Raw genomic sequence first — 19,635 nt, forward strand, 5'->3', positions numbered from 1 at the left:
AGGTCCAGCTGGTGTAGGATCCGCTGTGCCTTTCAGCGTGGCTTTGCATGGCGCAGTCAGCTTGGAGTGGCACTCCAGATGAGGAGATGAGACATGAGTAGGGGTGTCCCTCAGGTAGCTCCATTTGGGAAGGGCTACACATGCAAAACCAGAGCCAGAACTGCTGGGCTCTGGTCTGGAAGCGCTGTCTGGACATCTGAGCAGATCAGGGCTGGCTGGTTGCATAGGGTTGCTCCTTCATTACACCATCTGAAAAGTGAGGGCCATGGGAGTGCATTTCTTCTTTTCCTGTTCCTTTGGGTGTTGCTAATGAAAGGGCTCACTCAGAGCAGGGCTGACCCTCACCGATGTTCTGTCTTGTTGCCAGAGTTGCAGACTCTAGCATATTTTAAACATGCTCACACTGCCCTTCCAGTCCATTAAATCCCACTGCACCTCCCACCTCTGCTCCTTCCTTAAAGCTGATCTAAGCAGCTGCTGCCATCCCTGGTTACAAAGAGGAGCCATCTGATAGGGCTGGTGACAGAGGGGACAAATTCACAACCAGGTGACTGCAGTACTCAGGAAGATGAGGTGGTGGCAGTGTGTGAAATCATTCTACTTCTTTGGCAATGACAGGCACAGAAGTATTTGTACCATTTGCTTTGCAGATAGTCTGTTGCCTGGCGTTGCAGTGTGCAGGTTGGCCTTCCAGATACATTTGGCCACTAAGAATACATCAGAGAACAAAGACATGGTGGTTGGCATTCATCAGCTTCAGTGAACAACCCAAATCTGCTGTACTGAAGGGAGCACTGGGGAATGGCATCACCCCCTGTGCTCGAGGCAGGTGATGGAGACACGTGTATGCAGCCCCATTTCTATCCCACCTGTAGGAATGAGGTTCCAAGTGATTATCTTCTCCCTGGCCATAGTTCTCTACACAGGCACGTAGGACTTCTCTTCCATAAGTCCAGGCAGGTCTCCTTTTGCATGATGACAGCTCATGTACTTGGGAACACAGAGAGCCAGCCCTAGGCTTCCCACTAGCCAGGAGTTTGGCTTTCTGGCAAACCACGAACTTGCCTTGAAGCTTAAGAGGTCCTCCCTTGAAGCGATCCTGCTGCTCGACCTCACTACATTTCATCCTTCATTTTTTTATTGCTAACGTAAATAAGCAAACGAGGGAGCTGTGTAAGATAGCAGCAGCTCTGAGCAACCCTGCAGGACAGAAGCAGCAGTTCGCTGGGGGTCTGCGTGGGATAAGTGCTGTAGGATCAGTGCTGGGGTGTGGAGCTCCCTCTGGTGCTTGCAGGCAGGGCTCCAGAGGGGGCCGGGGAGATGCATCACCTCCTGCTGTTATTCTCTTGGTCTCCATATTTCAGATAATGAAGTCAGTTTTTCGCCAGCCTCATCTTCACTGAAAATCTGCAGTGACTGCATTAGTGCAGACATTAATAGCAGGCATGGATCAGACAAGCAGCAGTGCTGGGTGAATGGTTTTGGTTTTCTCTTGTGGCTGCGTTGGAGTGACGTACCACAGAACTGAGGTTAACAATCCAGCAAGAGGCTCTTCTTCACATGTGCCTTCTTATGAGGGTGGGGGTCTCAGGGAGTCTCCCTGAAAGTACCCAGGGCTGTGCTCTGTGCTCTGCTCGAGGAGCGCACAGCTTTATCCCCAATGAATCCATCGAAGATCCTGACTGCAGCAGTCAGGCGTGCCCCGGTACTGCTTTGTTCTGGCCTTGGAGGTTGGTAACTTGAGGAAATCAGCATGCTTTGAGCCAACCCTGGGTTGTGGGGTGCTGGAAATCAGCATATTGCATGCCAACCCCAGGCTGCAGGGCACTGCTGTCCCCACCTGCACATAGCACAGCCCAGGTCTCAGCAGGGTGAGCTGATCTGTCAGTGATGTGAGTGCCCCTTGTGCTGAGCTTCACCCCAGCCCATTGCTGGCAGCTGGGAGAGGCATCTGTCTGCCTGCTCCTCCCCATGAGCTCTTTTACCTGTGAAAGCCTTTGGGGACAGCGTGTTCAGCTGAGGAGTCCCATGGGACTGATGTGATTGGCTGCTCCAGGGGATGGAGCACCTCTGTGCTGACCCAATCCCCTCCAAAGGCAGCTGCTCCATCAGACAGGAGGTGCACACCTGCTGGGAAGCTGTCCAGGTTCATCAAGATGACCAACATCATTACAGTAAAGGATGCCTCCCTTCCTTGCTGTTCCAGGCACACGGGAGCAGGGCTGAGTTTTGTCCTCCATCCCTCACAGTTCAGTGCCCCCACGGCCTTTTGTCCACATCAGTGCAGCTGTATTTCCCTGAGCAAAAGGTGAGTTCAGCGTCACAAGGAGCTCTGTAGCATTCTGATGGTGACGTGATGTGCCTTACAACATGCTGGAACTTGTGTGTGACAGAGCTATCAGACGAGGTTTTCCAGCCCAGTGGTGGCGATAACAGGCACTGACATCTGCTGTTCCCAGGGAGCTGATGGAGACTCTGCTCTCTGGAGCTCAAAGCGAAAGGCACAGCTGCACCAAATGGCCCCAGGGCAGAAACTGTGGGCACCTGGGTCCCATGGGGGGTCCCATAGGGGGTCCCGTGGGGGTCTTGGCAGGCAGTCAAGAAAAAGTTAGCGAGTGTAAAATGTAATATGGGTATTTATATACGCCTCTGCCAGGAAAAGAGCGCAAGGCTCTCCCACATCACATCCTCATTGCCAAGAAAATAGATTCAGGTTACCGACCACCCCTCACCCGTGAGCTCAGACTCACAGTTAATGCTGTTAAGAGATTGCTTCAGTCACCAAAGGAGGAGTTCCTGCAGCCCACATCCCTTCCTTGGTCTGCTGGGCCTGCAGTACTGTGGGCACAGGGGTTGAACACAGCCCTGCGTGTGCTCATGGCTGAGCAGAGCACTCAGCACCCAGAACTTAAGGCTGTAAATTATGGGATGGATTTTACAAGGCTCTGGGGCAGTGTTTAGGTGAAGACATCCTCAAGCTGAGCTGGCAGCTTTGGTGCCCACCTGCCAAAGGGAGCTGAAACACGACCTCATACTGCAAGTCGGGGTTGGGGAGCCCAGGGCCATCATAGACATGGAGTTCCAATTCTCCTGTTTTTATTCCCGCAGGATGAAAGCAAAGATTTTGTCTCCAGTTCCAGAAGAAAACAGTACGGCTCCTCTGAGTACCTCTCGCAGGCGGACACGGCGGGGAGAAGGGCGGTCCCCCCCCCGGAGCAGCTGCAGGACCCCACTTCCAACCCCAACAGCCCACCAGGGCTCCAGGCAGAAGATCAGGTATGTGAGATCCGGGGAGAAATGAGGGCTCAAAGGCACGAAGCCAACTCTGACCCGACCTCCTGTAATACAGCTCGCTTGTCCACATCAGGGTGAACCTCTCTGGAGAGCAGTGCTTCCCAGAGATGGAGTAAATTAATCACTAATTTCCTATAATGGGGTAAAAAGTAGTCCCTTATTTTTCTATTCTAGATTCATTCAGCTAGCTTTATGGCTAAGGACATCCTCCTGGGAATAAAAGCCTCGGCCCCTGGTTGTCCCCAGCAGTGTGGTTTGCAATGGGCAACGAGGGGTCGTTGTGTCGGATAACCAGGGACTCCCTTTCACTGCACAGTCTGATATGACAGCAAATAAAAGCTTGGGTGAGCTCAGGTCAGCGTAACATTCTGTTATTTGCCAGCTGGTGCTCCTGCACTGCCTGCACTCAGTGCTGTGCCCTGCAGACAGCCCATGGCAGATCGGCTCCGTCTCATCAGTGCTGGCAGGGGTTTTTCACTGCACTTCCCACATCGCCAGCGTAGCAACAGGTGCTGAGTGTGCCCACATGAAAAAAGGTGATGGTGGAAGCACATGAGGGGCAGGGATGGGTCAGTCTGCCTTGGGCTTATTTCATTGTAAACCCTGAGAGAGCCGATGCCTTCCAGACTGCTCATGCCACTGTCCTCCCCCACAGCCCCACCACGGGCCCATGGTCCCAATGGGGATGGGACCTGAGGGTGATCCCAGGACCTGTCCCCACAGCCCCCGGGTCCTGGCAGGCTGTGATGCTGTGGGTTCATTTGCAGGGTGCTTCCCGTGTTGGCCGACCGACGTCCCGGAGATGAGCTGAGCTCTCTTCCACCAAACCAACACGGCATAACAGAGCGAGACAGGACCGTACCGAGCTCACGGGTGTCACATCTGTTTGTAACCTCTCCAAAAGCTTCAGCCAGCCAGAAAACAGTTTTCTGACACCGTCTGTGAGGTACAAGAGCTTTACCAGTGAATTTTTTCCCTTGTTGCTGAAGAGGCAGCTGCAGAGACTTTGCTCAGGGGACTCCCACTTCTCACCTCTGTACCTGCAATCCTCACCTTCTCCATAGGACACAGCTCTGTCTCCGTATGGAAACACTGACTTGTGTACCAGCCATGCTTTCAAACAGTACAAAGGTACTCCTCGGACCAGAGAGAACATCTCGTCCATCACCCACATACAGATGAGATGCAGGAGGTGTCCCTGTGACTGCAGCTGGGATGGCCGTCCTACGCAGCGCTCAGCTCCTCCAGGAGCCCACGATCTCCACTGCACACCTCACCTTCCTCTGCTCACACTCACCCCATGCCTGCATTCCTGTCTGTAGGTGGGAAGAAAGTGCTCTCTGGTTGTTTTGACGTGCTAACAGGGCAGGAGGGCGGAACAGCTTTGGGAACAGCTTCTTCCCTGTCGCTGTCCCTGCAAGGAGCTGACAGCAGCTGAGCTCTGATGCTCAGTGATCACTGCACCAACCACACAGCAGTGCACACAGCAGCAGATGTGCTCCTGGTTTGGCCCAGGGGGGGGCTTTTCACCCACAGCTTTATGGCCATTGTGCTGCACAGCAACAACTCCACTGCGAGCTCTGAGCTGCCGAGATCCAAGGGATGCAGAAAGGAGGGCTTTTCTTCTGGTTGGAGAAGCAGAATGTCCTCATTCCTTCCAAAAAGAGGGAAAATAGCAGAACTGGGCCCCATACTGAGCTCCAGGATGGCCAGGGGGCTGCCCCAAACTGCCCCCCCCCCCCCTTCAGGAGCCCCATCTGGGACCTGGGTACAGTCAGGGGCTGCGGGGCTCTGTTCCCTTCTCAGTGCCACTGACCTCAGATGGCAGCAGTGCTGGGGTCACCCCACAGCTCCACACACCCATAAGGTGAGGGGACTGCATGTCACACCACTGCAGCTCTGTGCCCCCCTCCCTCCTCCCATGGGCTGTTTTTGGGGCTGCGCTGCACAACCACCTCCCAGGAGGTGCTTCAATCACATTATTTTGCTTTTAGTTTTTTTTTTGGGGGGAGGGGGGGGTTGTTTTTTTTTTTTTAATAAAGATTGGCTGGAGGAGGAAAAAAGGTTATTTTTGGGAAAAAAAGAAAGTTTCCAGTTTCCTCCCAGCAGTTTTAGACGTTGTCCCAAACCTGCACTTTTCAGCATTTCAGTTTCTTCTGTTTTGAGATGTGTCCATGCATCAGGTTGCATCAGGCAATGCTCTTAAATGAGTCCTGCAGCAGCTCTACTCACCCTAAATTATATTAAATGATATCACATGCTGTCTCCTGCTGTTCCGTGGGGTGGGAGAAGAGGGCTGTGTGCAGCTGCTGTCATAACAAAACAGCCCCAAACCACAAACCGAACTGAAAGAAATGGAAGCTCTGCTGTTCAATGCAGAACGTGCTGCATTTCTCCTCCCATCACCCGCAACGCTGGTCCTGAAATGCTGAAAATCGGTGTTCCACCACCTGAGAGCACTGCAGGCTCTGTGTGCAAAGCAGGAGGGCAACCCTGCACTGAAGGAAAGGAACAGCCCGAAGGGGAGGACGGCTCTGAGCAGCTGCTGTGCGGCTGCTCCCCACTGACAGCCCCACGTTTTGCAGCACAGACCTCCAGCTGTGAGCTCTGTATGCAGAGGTGCCACCCAACCTCATTCTGCCACAGTTCAGTCCGAGAAGGAAAAACCTACAGTTTGAGAGAGGGGCTCTGCCCCACCATGGCGAGTGCAATAGGAGCTGATTGTATTATTATAGCGATGACTTCAGGAAACACGATGTGTTCTGACTCAAATTGCACACTTTTTTCTTTTTTTTGTTTTTTTTTGTTTTTTTTTTTTTTTGGACAGCTGTAAAATAGTGTATGTGTACATATTGCCACCACTGAAGAAATATTTGTAATTTTAGCATATAAATATAACAGGCTTTTAGAGGACCTGAGGCCACGAGGGTCATTCCAAAGGTGTAAATGTATTTGCTGCGGCAGCGCTCCTTCGTCGGAGTAAAGGAGACACTGCAGTGCCCCCACTGCACTCTGATGGAGACCCATTTCCACACAGCCAACAGCTCTGCGAGAGAACAGAGGGGGAGCAGCGCTGCTCCCGGTGCTGTGGATGGAGCTGCAATCACACACTGCAGTACAGCCCTCAGCTCTGCCCCCTCGCACAGCCCAGGGCCACCTCTGCTGGCGGTGAAGAGATCTTTGCTGCTGCAGCTGATGGAAAGGACCCGGGTGGGAGAGGGCGCTCGGGGCTGCATGGAATGTATTTTTAAAGAGGAAAATATATATATATTAATCTATTTTTTTGTATTTGCAGACATAGATTTGGGCTGGGGCGGCTTAGATAGAGGGCAATAACGCAATAAATGTTTTCATAACCACAGAGGCAGGGAGCAGCTCTCCCCCTGCTCACCTCCCCCCGTCCCGGTGCTCGCAGTCTGCATGCCACATGTAACCACACTTCTCTGCATGTCTCTCCTGACTCGAACACTGTCAGCTCTACAGTATATAACCAATAAAACTCTTCTCTTTTTACACGTCTGTGGTGTGGTACATACAGCCCCATGCAGTGGGGCCGTCTCCTTCTGCAGTACCATCTGCAGCCAAACCAAATCCCTCCCCGTGTTTGTTACCATTGCAGCACCCATCGCTCACATCGCCCACCGTAGGACTGCCACCTCAGCCAGAGAGGTGGGTGATTTGCCAGGGCATGGGCACAGCACCCACTGTAAGATGTGAGCACACAGCATGGAATAACGGGCACCTGCTGCACTGCTCTGCTCAGCCGTGAAGCTTCGCTGCTCCATCCTTTCTGGTCAACCACATCTTGTTTTGGTGGCTTTATGTTGTCTCCCTACTGCCTGCAACTGATGGAATGCAACTTGTGATGCATTGCAACCCTAACCCTAATGCAATGCAATATGACTCTAACCCTCTCATTATCCCAGCTGCAAACCATTGCCTTAGCCAACCTGGTGAGAAGGCTGCTCTTTTAGTGCTGCTCACAGCCATATCCCACCCTGCTGTGCTGAGAGGCACTGGTTCTCCTCCCACGGTCTGAGGAGCCACTCTCATGGATCTGAGCACTGCCTTGAGGTTGGAGTTGTAGCACTGCAACCAAAGCAGTGCTGTCCCCACTGTGCACAGGAAGCTGGCAGCTCCCTTTTTCTGTCCCTGCCAACAGATGTGCTGACACATTGCTACCACCACCCCCATCCCAGTCCATCCCAAGACTGTTCCCTCCCAAGCCAGGCTAGCCCCAGAACCATAGGATGAGTTCTGGGCTCACTTCTCATAGGCACAGGGTGTGCTGTCTGTTAATTCCCCCTGAGAGTCCTCCTCCTGTCCATTTCTCAGTGGGCATTTCTCAATACTGTTAAAGTGCTTTTTACTCCGGGCCATCCGGACCTCCTCACCCTTTGGCACATGCACAGTTCAATACAATGGATAAATCATGCCCATGATCACTTCTCACTACAGGCAGGACCATGGCAAGCATCCTCAGTTCCATCCAGTGAACACAAAGCTCCTGAGCGAACAGCTGTTTATTGCAAAACAGATGCCAGCACCTGACAAAACCCGATACCCAGAGGACCAAAAAAAGCACACATCTTCCTGCTTCCTGTTGTGTTTTTTTGGATGGGCAGACAAGTGAGCACATGCACTCACTCAGCACCCATTGCTCTGCTGTGGGTTTCTGCAGTCCTTCACCCTGCAGAACGCCCCGAGCTGGAAGGATCCATGGGGATCACTGAGTCCAAGCCCTGATCCCCCACCTCAGAGTTAAGCAGTACACCGAAGGGCACTGCCCACACACCGAACGCCAACAGTGCATCTTCGGCACAGAAGGTTCAACTAGAAAAACCCCTTCCCCCCAAAAAAACCAACCCAAAAAACACAGCACCAATCAGTTTTATTCTCAGAAATACAGTTCACGTACCCACAGAGCGAGAAGTGGTGAGTCCCTGAGAACAGATGGGGAGCAATGCAAACAGTGCAGCCAATCTCCATCGCATGCATTTGGGACAGAGCCTGGCTGCCTTCAATCCCAACCTGTGCTAACAGATCAGGTGCCATACAGGGAAGTCAGGGCAGCAGCTGGAAGGAGACCACAGCATGAGGAAGGATGCTGAGAAGGAGAAGATCTGGTGATCCATTCAATTGCAGTGCTTTCTGCCCCTTAGCAGGTCATAGGTGGTGGGAAAACAGCAGAGAGAGCACTCTGACAGGAACAGACATTACAGGTGGTGCCAAAGGTCCACCAAACAGACCATGGCAAAAAGAGCAGAGCACAAAGCTCCTGGGTTGGAGTGGGAGCCACCACCAGATTGAGGTGGCAGGCAGTCCCTGGAGGACAGAAGCTGCAGGTAAAGAGCTGCTAAGTGCTGGGAGTCACGCTCAGGAATACAAGTGCTGCAAGGAGCAGAGGGCTCCAGCTTCTGGATGAGGGATGGAAGCTTCACTGCACAGCCTGGCAGAGCTGAACCTCAACATGACATCAGCCCACACTGGGCCACCTGATCCAGGTCTGCAGAGCTTCAGCTGGCCATAGGCTAAGTGTTCTCCCCCATGCTCCCTTCACCACAGCAACCCCCCCAGACACAACCAAAAAACAAAGGGAGCAGTCTGGGACCTTCACCTTCACCCAACCACTGCTCCTACTTTGGGTGCAATCAGTGCTACTGACCACGGGCAGCTGGGCCATGCAGGGAGCACATCTGTGTCTGTGCTGATCTCCAAATGCTCCTGAAAGCCCAAAGTACATCAAGCTGTTCATTTCTAAGGCAAAAGCAATGGCAATATGTGGAAGGAAGTTTGTTCACGTGTGAATGTCTCAGACAAATTACCATACATTTAAGGGGATTTGGTCCACTGAATAATCTACTGAGTCTCCATCAGAATGAACTTAAACAGGAGAACACTGACTCTGAAAATAGCATTAGTTATCTGAGGTGGCTTGGTTTTGCTGAGGACCATTTTTGTTTCCAGGGAACCAGAAGAGCCTGTCTGAGTTTTTGACACTGCTGCATGGCCACAGCACTACCAACAGTCCCACAGATGCAGAGACCCACAGAGGCTCAAAGCCACGTTACAGAGAGCAGCATGCGATCCTCAGATCCACTTCCCACCTTCTGTCACAACAGCCAAGAAAACAGATCAGCTATTGATGGATTTTAGATGCTTGTTACACTGCCATCGTGGAACACCATATCTCTCAGTAGTATTCACCACCATGAGGGCAGTGAGATGCTGGAACAGGTTGCCCAGTGAGGCTGTGAATACCCCCTTCCCTGGGGGGGAAAACGATCTTAAAGGTCTCTTCCAACCCAAACCATTCTAGGATTCTATTCCAGGTAGGCTTTTACCTGAACAGAAGGAGGGAGCTTTAAGTCTCAAACAAGCCTATGCCCTCTGAATCTTCCCTTGGACTCCTCTGTGCCCTGCTGGACTTCCAGTTCCTAACCAAGCACCACCAGGTCCTCTCACCTCCTGGAAGGGAAAGCAAAGATGACCAGCTCTGATTTATCCCGCTGTCCCCACCATAATGGAGTCCCCCCGTTCTCAGTGCCCATCAGAAGCTCTGCCTATGAAGATAACACAGTCAGAAGGAAGAATGATCTCCAGCTTTAGGAATGAGGCACAAGAAAACAGTAGAAGTAACCATACCAAGACTGAAAGCCTGCAGACAAAACAAACACAGCTATAAATAAATGGGGGCTGCAGTTGTGTTTGTGCATCATCTTCAGGATGAAGGTGAGCAGTGAAACTGCAGAGGGAAGAGCAGGAAATGTGTGGGTACCAATCCACCCATGGAACAGAAGGTGGGACAGATCACACATAGAGCAGAGAAAACAAAGAATGGTTTAAAAAGGGGGAAGTAGAAAAGTGTGAAGAATAACAGAGAGATGTAGGTAAACCTCTAGGAAAGCAGTGAGAAAAGTTCAGAGAAGAAAAACACAGTGCTAACTAGAGATAGAGGAAAGAAGGCCCTAAATGATTAAATAAGAGCACTATGCACAATGAGAAGAATGTTCTGTGCACTGAGTGAGAAAGAAGGAAAACAAAGAGAAGCAGCCAAGTCAAAGTCACTTTAAGGATAACCTGGCAGCTGCAACACTAACTCCTCAACCCAGCAGGAAGGAAAGAGTTTCCCTTTGGGCTTTGAAAGAAAGGGGTAAAAACCCACCAGGCACAGCCCACCTGCAGCACACACTGATCATGAGATGAAGTCCTTCACAAGCTTAATGTCTGGGCAACTCTGCTTCTATATAAACAAATAGAAGTGATTTTTCTGAGCTTTTAACTTTGGAATATCCAGTTTGGGTCATTTCTTCTGTTGAAGATATTTACCACTGCAGCATGCTTGGCACACTTTGGAGGGGTGCAATGCACTGTTACTGGTAGGGAAACAGTTGTACCAAAGCCTCCAATGCTGGGGAGGAATAAAATTGGTCAAAAATATTCTTCAAAACAAAATTAAGCAAAAAGGTTTCCATAGATTCTACGCTAAGCTACAGTTCATAGAAGCCAATTTCTAAAGGGCCTTTTCTGCAATTACTGGATTGTAAATACATGAATAGGTAGAATAAAACCCTCTAAAATTCCAACTATAAGCTTGACTTCCAGAAAGTATCCACAGAGTCAAAATAAACCTCCCTGCCCGATTTGGTAGTAAAGAATTCTGTATATACTGACACTTGAAACAGCTTTTTGAGGTTTTTTTTGTCAAGGGTTGCCAAGCCAACTGGCTTTTGTAGGGCCATTCTAACACAGCGACTTATGGCCGAGTCCCTTCAGCGGATACTCTGAACAAACTACATGAACGTCTTCATCCCAAGCAGTTCACGCAGCAGCAGCTCCGTGGCTTTGCTAGTCCTCTTCTGATCCCTCCTCATTCCCTTAGATGCTGGTAGCTTGTTGTGTGGGCACCCCAGGTGTAGGCTGGCGGGGCAAAGTATACATGGCCCCAAGAAATTGGTCTGCGATGCGCCCTGCTTCTCTCAGTCCACTCAGTAAAGCACCATGTACAGTGGCAGGGTAGTTGCGAATTGTGTGCTCTCCTGCAAAAAACAGGCGAGGAATGGGCTGCAAAGAGGAACAGAGAACACCGTTATGACTTCTGCACAGATTCAGTTCCGTGTTTGTAAAAAATAACGTGATGAAATAGTTTCCTGTTACTTATCGTTGTATCAAAGCAAATACATTGGCAATAGAACTCTACTTCAAAAGCAGTACTTGGAGAAGGTGATGAGATTTGCCTCCTAGGCTGTACACTGTAAAAGCATTTCAATGTTGTATCTACAATTCTATGGCCAAATTTACCTATATGTCAAAAACAAATGACCACGTCTGACGTTAGAACATGAACTCTAGGACAATACATGCAAAAGAAAGCTTCAGCAATTCACATAGATTGTGAGATCAAACTGCTCCAAAAAATAGGAGAAGAACAATTTTGTCTTATATATTCCATAGAGAATCATTTTATCAACAGCTATGTTTATTAGAGACTTGTATCACCATAACAACCACCTCAATAAAGCCAAAGCCCTACAAGCCCCTTCTGCTTTTGCTTTCAAGACTTCATCTTCCCAAAGAAGCAGAGATGTCTTTGGTTTTCACCATGCTGCCTCCCAGTCTGGGAGATAATTTTTGCTTTCTCTCCCTCTGGGCTTCACCTTCACAGAAACAAACCCATCATATTTTGACACATTTCTATGAAGAACTGAGAAATACCTCACCTGTGGAGCACCTGGAATGGCTGGCCCTGGAGTAATTGGTTGAGCCATCAAGTCATAGTCATTTCCAGAAGATCCAGCTGCTACATAGGAGTATGAGCCCCGGGCCCATGGATCAGCACGCCAACGGGAGACCACAGTCTCTTTGGGCTGAGAAGAGAGAAACTTCAGTTGCTGACACAGTTCGTGTTCTATCATTAGTACAAAATACAAAAGACAGAACAAAGGATAAAAGGGAGGGAGAGAGGAATAGAGAGGGAGAGAGATAGGGGCTGTTCAGCCTGGAGGCTGAAGGCTGTGGGGAGATCTCACAGCAGGCTTCAGTACTGAAGGGGGATCTACAGGAAAGCTGGTGCAGGTTACATCTATTTTAGGGAAAAGAAAACCCAGCCAGAAAGAGAAAGAAGACACTAACAAGAAAAAGCACAGCAAGGAAGAGGATGGATTGCATTCCAATGAAGCACTGTTGCTTTGGTTTAACTTTTCTGCTTCCCCACTTTGATAGATGTACTCACACAGCAAGTTCAGCATTCTATATAGTTCATCAGATAGCACAGATGAGAGCATGGTGCATCCAGACTGCTGAATGACATCCAGCATCTCTCTCCACTACTGAGTACTTACAGCACGTAAGCTGCCAAACTACAAACATGTTGAATAAATGCATGCTTAAGAGAACTCAGCACAACTGAGAACTGCTTCCTCGTTTGGATGGTTGACTATCATACAGAAAACAGCAGAAGGCTGAGGATGATAAAGCCACTTTCAATAACAGCTCTACAATTACCCTGCAATAAGGAAAACAAATGGAACCTACTCCTTACAGGAAATACTGCTCATGCCTTCCAGCATTTGGTCTGTCAACTGGTACATTAAAGTTACCATTTACTTTTTATACTACTGCAGTATACAGACATCTCAGTGGAGGACCTATCCACACTAACCTGTGGCACAGCACTGCTACCAAATATGCCTTTGAGGATGGCGAGACATCGTCCAACAATGACATCATCACTGATATTCTCCATGATTCCTGCTGCTTCTCCTGCTACCAAGGCCAGCAAGATGGGTGCTAACCAGGAAAAGGGTGGGCGAGAGAATATAAGTGAATTATTCAAATCCTAACATTTCAACCAGACAAGTCTGACTATTATCTGCAGCTAAATCACAAGGCTAAAACACCCAACAAATTAAACAGGTAATAATATTTCTCAATCATCCCCTACCACGTTGAATTACCAAGATGAAAACAGATGAATATACACTAATACTTGAAATTATCAAGAAAACTGATGTATAGAAAACCAGTACATCAGGAGGGACAGCATGTAGAAGAGGGGAAAGGATTTATTTGGGAGAAGACATTGACATTTACACCAGCATTTAACAGTCATCTGTGCTACATGTTCCAGGTAACTCAAAATCTTCCAAACAATCTGACAGAAAAAAGAAAATTTATGATAAAATTTCACTAAGGTCAACACAACCAGCATAAATAGCTCAAATTAAATAATTTAAATAATTAAACTTGCACAAATTATTTTCATTTCTTCATTGCCAATGCACACTCAGATGAAACAATCTCAAACTGAGCCAAAAGGAGAAGCAGTAGAACACCATCCAGAAAGAGAGCAATTTGAGAAGAATTCAGATAACAATGTGTGCTGGGATGCTTCTACATTTTTTTCCTCTGTTTCTGTATTGATAATTTTCTCTCTAGTTTGTTCTCTAAGCTAAAGAAGTCTCTCTCAAAATCCTATGGCTACAGAAATAAATGACTGCAGCATCACAGTCAGTCAGTTCTACTTTATTCCACTATCTGCTATCATTTTAACTCTCACGTATCCACAAAAAAGTGCCATTAACTTTTCCCCTTTCAGCCATCTGACCCAATGGGAAGCAATGTCATTTCACAGATGTAGCCTCAAACTCAGCACTAGTGAACCCATACTCTTCCACGTTCTGTCCTAATTTACTGCAACTCTCTGCTTCTATTTGCCTTCCAACAAATACTTCATATCATATTCATGCATGAAAAATAACAGCACCTGAAGGAATGCTCATTTTTGGATCTGAATCTATTCAAACAAGAAATTGGTAGATGTAGACATGCAGCACAAATACCTTTGTACAGGTTCCAAAACAAGAAAAGCTCCCCTCTGCTTGCAGTAGTGCTACCAACGTGACCAAACAAATTGACACTTGGATCCCAGAAGACACGATCGAAACACAACACAACCTGGAAGCAAACAATCAATAATATCAGTGGAAAAAAAAAATAAAAATCAAAACAAAGAATTACATTAATTGACTTTCATCACTGAAAGGGTGCAGAAAGGAAAATCTGGAGGTATATCATAGGTTAATACCCATCCTATCACATTATTTGTTTGCTGCTTACCAAGCTATGGTAAACGTACCCTGTCAATCTACTGCTGAAATTTAACTAGTTAAAAATCATACACAGTTCTTCAGATAATTTTCAACACCCAAGCCTAGCAGAGGAGGAATGGAAGAAACATTCTCCTTCCAACCACCACAAACATTTCAGATTCCATCCATCACAACCCCCACCCCACTGCAGTTCCCTCAATGAGGGCTGACCTTGTTAAGGTTGCCGAATCCCATACGCTGCACTGCTGAAGTTTTCCACTCAGGGAGAGGTGGCACAAACTGTACTGCTGGAGGCTGCTGCTTCAGGACTCCCAAGGGAAGGGTACACAGCACAGCATCGCATTTATAAATGAACGTCTGGCTGGTAGAACGAGTGTTTACAGCAATCACTTCACAGCCTGGAAAAGGAAGAGGAAAAACTGCCATTTAATAGGTGAGGCAAGAGGCCTTATAAAGGCCTCGGCGTTGGGTTAACAAAAATTTAGAAGGCTATCATAAAAGCACAGCCACAGCAGAAACCAGTTAGGTTATAGAGAAAACTTTACCAAGCTTAACCTAACTTCTAGGCAAGCAAACATTACCAACCACACAGTGCAAATACCAAAATGTGGAACTGACACAGCATCCAAGAGGACCACACTGGGATAAGCCTAAAGGTTCATGATACTTAAATACATGCATAACTACACAGCCGGTAGGGATGTGCTTCTTGCTGAGTCACTTTCTCACTGAGTTTCCCCAAGATCAATGCACTGAAGAACAGTATTCCTTCCACATGGATCTTACAGCTGGAGTTCTAACAGCAGAGCCTGTGCTATCTTCAGCAACTGAAGTCCTCTTACAACAAAAAAACTTCAGTTACAGAGTGAAGAGAGGGAAACCTTTTAGTTGGTAATTACAGCTGAAAACAGTAGAGTCAAGCCAGCCACAGAAAGAAGCAAAATCCATTAAAGATTTATGAATCTTTTAAAGCTTCCTACATAACTAATCACAATAAGAAACGTGTCTTTTTCTAACCTAAAACTCAAGATAGGAGCATTCCATGAGATCCATCAGCTTCCAGAAGCACTGAGCTGTAATTTACTTGATTGTTCTCCCTCAGAGCAGTTGTTGTCATGAAATGGTTTCACATACCTGAAGCTGTATAGCGAACCTGCCGAACTGCTGTGTTCAGCTTTATATCCAACCCCTCTGCCAAGGCCACAGGCACGCAGGAATACCCATTCCTCACAGTCAGGTGGCTGCCTGTGAATTCAAAGTCATCGTCCTAAAGATGAAGACACAGGAAAGTCTATGTTTATAACAGTCACATCACTGTACTGTGCCACTGTAGAGTGGCAAAACGTTTTCAACAAACATTTTCAAAGAATGAGTCTAATAGATTTAAAAACCTATGATATTAACCAATTAATAACTATAAAAAGGTTTAGGAGACAGTATTATTACAGGTTGTTTCAACATTCAGAGAAAGCTTCCTGGAATTTCATCAGGGAGTGACAACATCTAAGAGATCAGCACTTGCATTAAAGCAGATAGCACTCAAGAGTTTTGAAACAGTTAACACAGAGAAGCTTCCATGGGAATGAAATGGATTTTGAAGTACATTGCAGAACAAATATATTAATTAATTAGCTACCTGGTCCCAGTGCTTCAGTGAAAGCGTAGAGAGAGGTGTAGCATTAGCAAATTCCAGGTTTGCAAAATGCCAGTCAAGTATTTGCCTATCCCTTGAAGACAGATAAACATCACTGGAAGAGAATATAACACAAAAGACATTTAGCTTGTTGGAGCAGGACGTTGTAAACATGCTGCTTTGGAAAATGTATTCTATCAGTTCTTTCTCAGTGGGAGAAAAAGAACCAACAAAACACACAAAGCAAACGCCAAAACCAAACTCAGCCAAGTCATGTTTGCAAAGAGGAGTTCATGTATAATGTTCTAAGGGAAACTAGAACCTTCCCTTCAGAAATACAGAGCGTGACATGAATAATGCCCTGCTTTCCTCGTTACTCATCTTTATCACTCCCATCCTTACCTTGGTGGATTGGCTTCAAGTTCCTGCAGCTTCTCTTCCAGCTTTCCTTGTGTTTCTGCCAATTCATCGTACTCCTAAACACAATAAAAGCTCACATTAAGCTCAGCTCATGTTCAAAAGGACTGAGAGACATTGCATGGCATCCTGCTGGATCTGGCTCCAACAGAAATAACAGCAAGACTTGTGGGTTTCTGTGAAACCAAAATGCAGTTCTTAATTTTTTTTCCCCAACATTTAATTCAGCATATTGCACTCTTCTGCTGTTTCTTACACAGAAGCCTATGCCACACAGCAGGAAAGAGCTGCTAAATGCTCTCTGATATGATCTAACATAGGTTTGGATTTTGCTACCTTCGATAGGTTAATACACTCCACCTTAACTAAGGTATTAAATACAGCCTTATCGTCAACTTATCAACCCAGAGTTACAATCTATCACATTCTGAGAGAGTGTTAGAACTGAGTGAGAGTTAGGGAAACATTTAGATGAGATTATTTTACATGGCTGGGGAAGTCTTCAGAGATCAATGAATTGAATGTTGCACGTATATCATCCATTACCTTGCAAAGTGCAGTCAGATCTCTGTGTTTACTCTTTACAAGGAACTCTGCTGTAATATCCCGAGGTGGCTTCACTTCTGATGCTTCCTTATACTGCTGATGGAGCTCTTTAATCTTCTCTTTCAAATTCACCATCTTTTGAAGATGATGTAGGAAAAGGAAAGAAAAACGGGGGTAGATAGATTTCATATGAGTTACTGTACAAAATGGATATTCACCTCAAACTACACCACTGCAAAGAGATTTCCAGATGTTACTTATATGCAGTTCTACATCCACAAAATCACATTAAATATCACCAAATCCAGAAGAACATGGCTTAAGCTCAACATCAGCAATTTCTGACTAAACACCTTGTTAATGAGAAAATAAAATCAGTTGTCCTCAGACTTTTCTTCATTTGAGAAACTGTGGATCTAAAGGTCCCACCTACCACAACCAAGTGGGACTCCAGAGACAGCCTGGAACCCTCTTCCTACACAACAAATCATAGATTTCATCATCCTCTCCTCCAAACACAACATTCAAATGGTTTTCACAGTTACTGCCATTGCTATTCCCTCTCTAACAACTCCAACAAAAGCAATGACATAACACTGGTTGATCATGTGTCCTCTCTTTCTTCTCCTAGATGGATGTTTTACCTCTTCTACCTATTCCCTGCACTTCTCTTCACACAGGGGGACAAAGTTTTCTTACAGAAAAGGGAAAAAAACCACTCAACTTGTATGGTAGCTTTCAAATTCTTTTAAAAGAATCTTCTATTGCACTACTGCTTATGTCTTTTCATATAAAAAAAAATCAGGTACTTTCCCTAATTATTTCTGAAGTAAAAGAAGTTTTTGAAGGTTAGAAAAGCAGCATGAATTAAAATAGCTCTTTAGGCCTCCTTTGTCATAGCAGTGATTCCTGGCAAGCCTTAGAACAGCTGGCTTTTTTAAGAACAGTATAACAGCAACTGTTTTGTGTTGTTGTTTGGGTTTTCTTTGGAAAAACACAGTGGAAACTTCCTGTTCTAAGCATCATCACTGGACAAAATCTGACCTTGTTAAGAAGATCTTTCAATTCCTCCTGTGTTTTCACAATTTTTTTTCCAGTGTTCAATCTGCTCATCCTTCACGTGTTTCTCCTGCAATCTGGAAGAAGCAACAAGAGTCAGCTCAGGATAAAATCCTAGCAGTACTGAGAAAGCTCAATGTTATAGTCTAGATGTAATACAAAAAAGCAGACAGGAGAATTTTAAGAAAACACCTGCACAGCAACAAGAAAATTCATACAAGTTTCTGTAAATGAAGAACACTTGACCAGCTGAAATGCAAGCCTGACATTATCTAGCATTATTAAAAGGGCTATTACAAATGCTATTACCTTTCCAGTGGAATAAGTGGACAGTAAGGACAACCCTGCACATTAAGTCAATTATCCACTATCAGTTACTGTAGCAGTGACCTTCAGGAAGCATTCAAGAAAAGATGTTTGCTATTTTAGATGTCTTTGACATATAAATAGGAAATACATAGAATCATAGAATGGCCTGGGTTGAAAAGGACCACAGGGATCATCCAGTTCCAACCCCCTGCTATGTGTAGGGTCTCCAACCATCAGATCAGACTGCCCAGAGCCACATCCAGCCTGGCCTTGAATGCATCCAGGGATGGGGCATCCACAGCCTCCTTGGGCAACCTGTTTCAGTGCATCATCACCCTCTGGGTGACAAACTTGCTCCTAATATCCAACCTAATCCTCCCCGTCTCAGTTTAAGACCATTCCCCTTGTCCCATCACTATCTACCCTCGTAAACAGCCTTTCCCCTTCATGTTTATATGCACACACAAACAAGAAACTAGACGAGACCAAACCACCCATTAAGTGTGCAATGCTTACCCGAGGAGCATCATAACCATCTTTTTGTAGTCCTCCATAAAATACAAAATTCTATGATGAAGAGTGAAATCACTTACTGTATGACAACCTCCAGAGCTTGACCTAGGGAGACAGGCTTATTATTGAGAACATTAAAATCCAACTGATGACTGAGATAAGAGGTGGCTTCCAACAGACGATTGAATTCTTGCTCCACCATTTCATCTTTCTCCTTTGGAACCTACAAGCCAAAAGAACAGACTTTGTTCTTAATATTTTATTCACAAATAAAAGGAAATCTAGGTCACCATAGCTCTGGGCTTCAGAGATACAATACTGGAGTGGCAGAGAGAAAATTTTAGAAGATTACCTTTCCCAGTACAATCTAAACTCATAACACCTCACAACTAACATTCAAAATGCTACAACTCCTCCAAACAATGCTAGTCAGGACTTGGCATGCTTCCACAGAACACATCTCAGTGAAAAGCAAATAAAGGACTTGCTACTATTGAGGAGCAAGATTCAGTAACACTTGTACTAAATGAGGAGCTGTAAGATGACTCTCCTGAAGCCTGAAGTACCAAGAAGCTGCTGGTAATCACTATGATCCCGTTCAACACCTTCATCAGTGACAGGGTAGAGCATACCCTCAGCAATTTCACAGATAATACAAAGCTGAGAAGAGTAGCTGATACACTACTATGGTCCTGCTGCCATCCAGAGGGACTCTGACAGGCTGACAGGAATCTCAGGATGTCCCACAAGGAG

General features: G+C 46.6%; 2 protein-coding genes across 5 annotated transcripts in view; one reads left to right on the top strand and one right to left on the bottom strand.

Annotated features, from left to right (window-relative positions):
• LUZP1 (leucine zipper protein 1) overlaps positions 1-6,807 on the top strand; it is a 36,390-nt gene extending 29,583 nt beyond the window's left edge. For all 4 annotated transcript variants that reach the window (XM_040651969.2, XM_015297584.4, XM_025143120.3 and 1 more), the window contains 2 exons: positions 3,109-3,276; positions 4,062-6,807. In XM_040651969.2, coding sequence (XP_040507903.1) covers positions 3,109-3,276; positions 4,062-4,100 — 207 coding nt within the window. In that variant the 3' untranslated portion in view covers positions 4,101-6,807. The remainder of the gene's footprint in view (positions 1-3,108; positions 3,277-4,061) is intronic.
• Positions 6,808-8,168: 1,361 nt separating this feature from the next.
• KDM1A (lysine demethylase 1A) overlaps positions 8,169-19,635 on the bottom strand; it is a 30,104-nt gene continuing 18,637 nt past the window's right edge. Inside the window, 12 exon segments of the mRNA XM_417719.8 lie at positions 8,169-11,358; positions 12,015-12,161; positions 12,956-13,083; positions 14,136-14,250; positions 14,616-14,803; positions 15,540-15,672; positions 16,042-16,153; positions 16,441-16,514; positions 17,002-17,136; positions 18,046-18,093; positions 18,095-18,137; positions 18,963-19,105. Coding sequence (XP_417719.6) covers positions 11,173-11,358; positions 12,015-12,161; positions 12,956-13,083; positions 14,136-14,250; positions 14,616-14,803; positions 15,540-15,672; positions 16,042-16,153; positions 16,441-16,514; positions 17,002-17,136; positions 18,046-18,093; positions 18,095-18,137; positions 18,963-19,105 — 1,452 coding nt within the window. The 3' untranslated portion in view covers positions 8,169-11,172.

Source organism: Gallus gallus, chromosome 23 (genome assembly GCF_016699485.2).
Source record: "Gallus gallus isolate bGalGal1 chromosome 23, bGalGal1.mat.broiler.GRCg7b, whole genome shotgun sequence".
Classification (NCBI taxonomy): domain Eukaryota; kingdom Metazoa; phylum Chordata; class Aves; order Galliformes; family Phasianidae; genus Gallus; species Gallus gallus.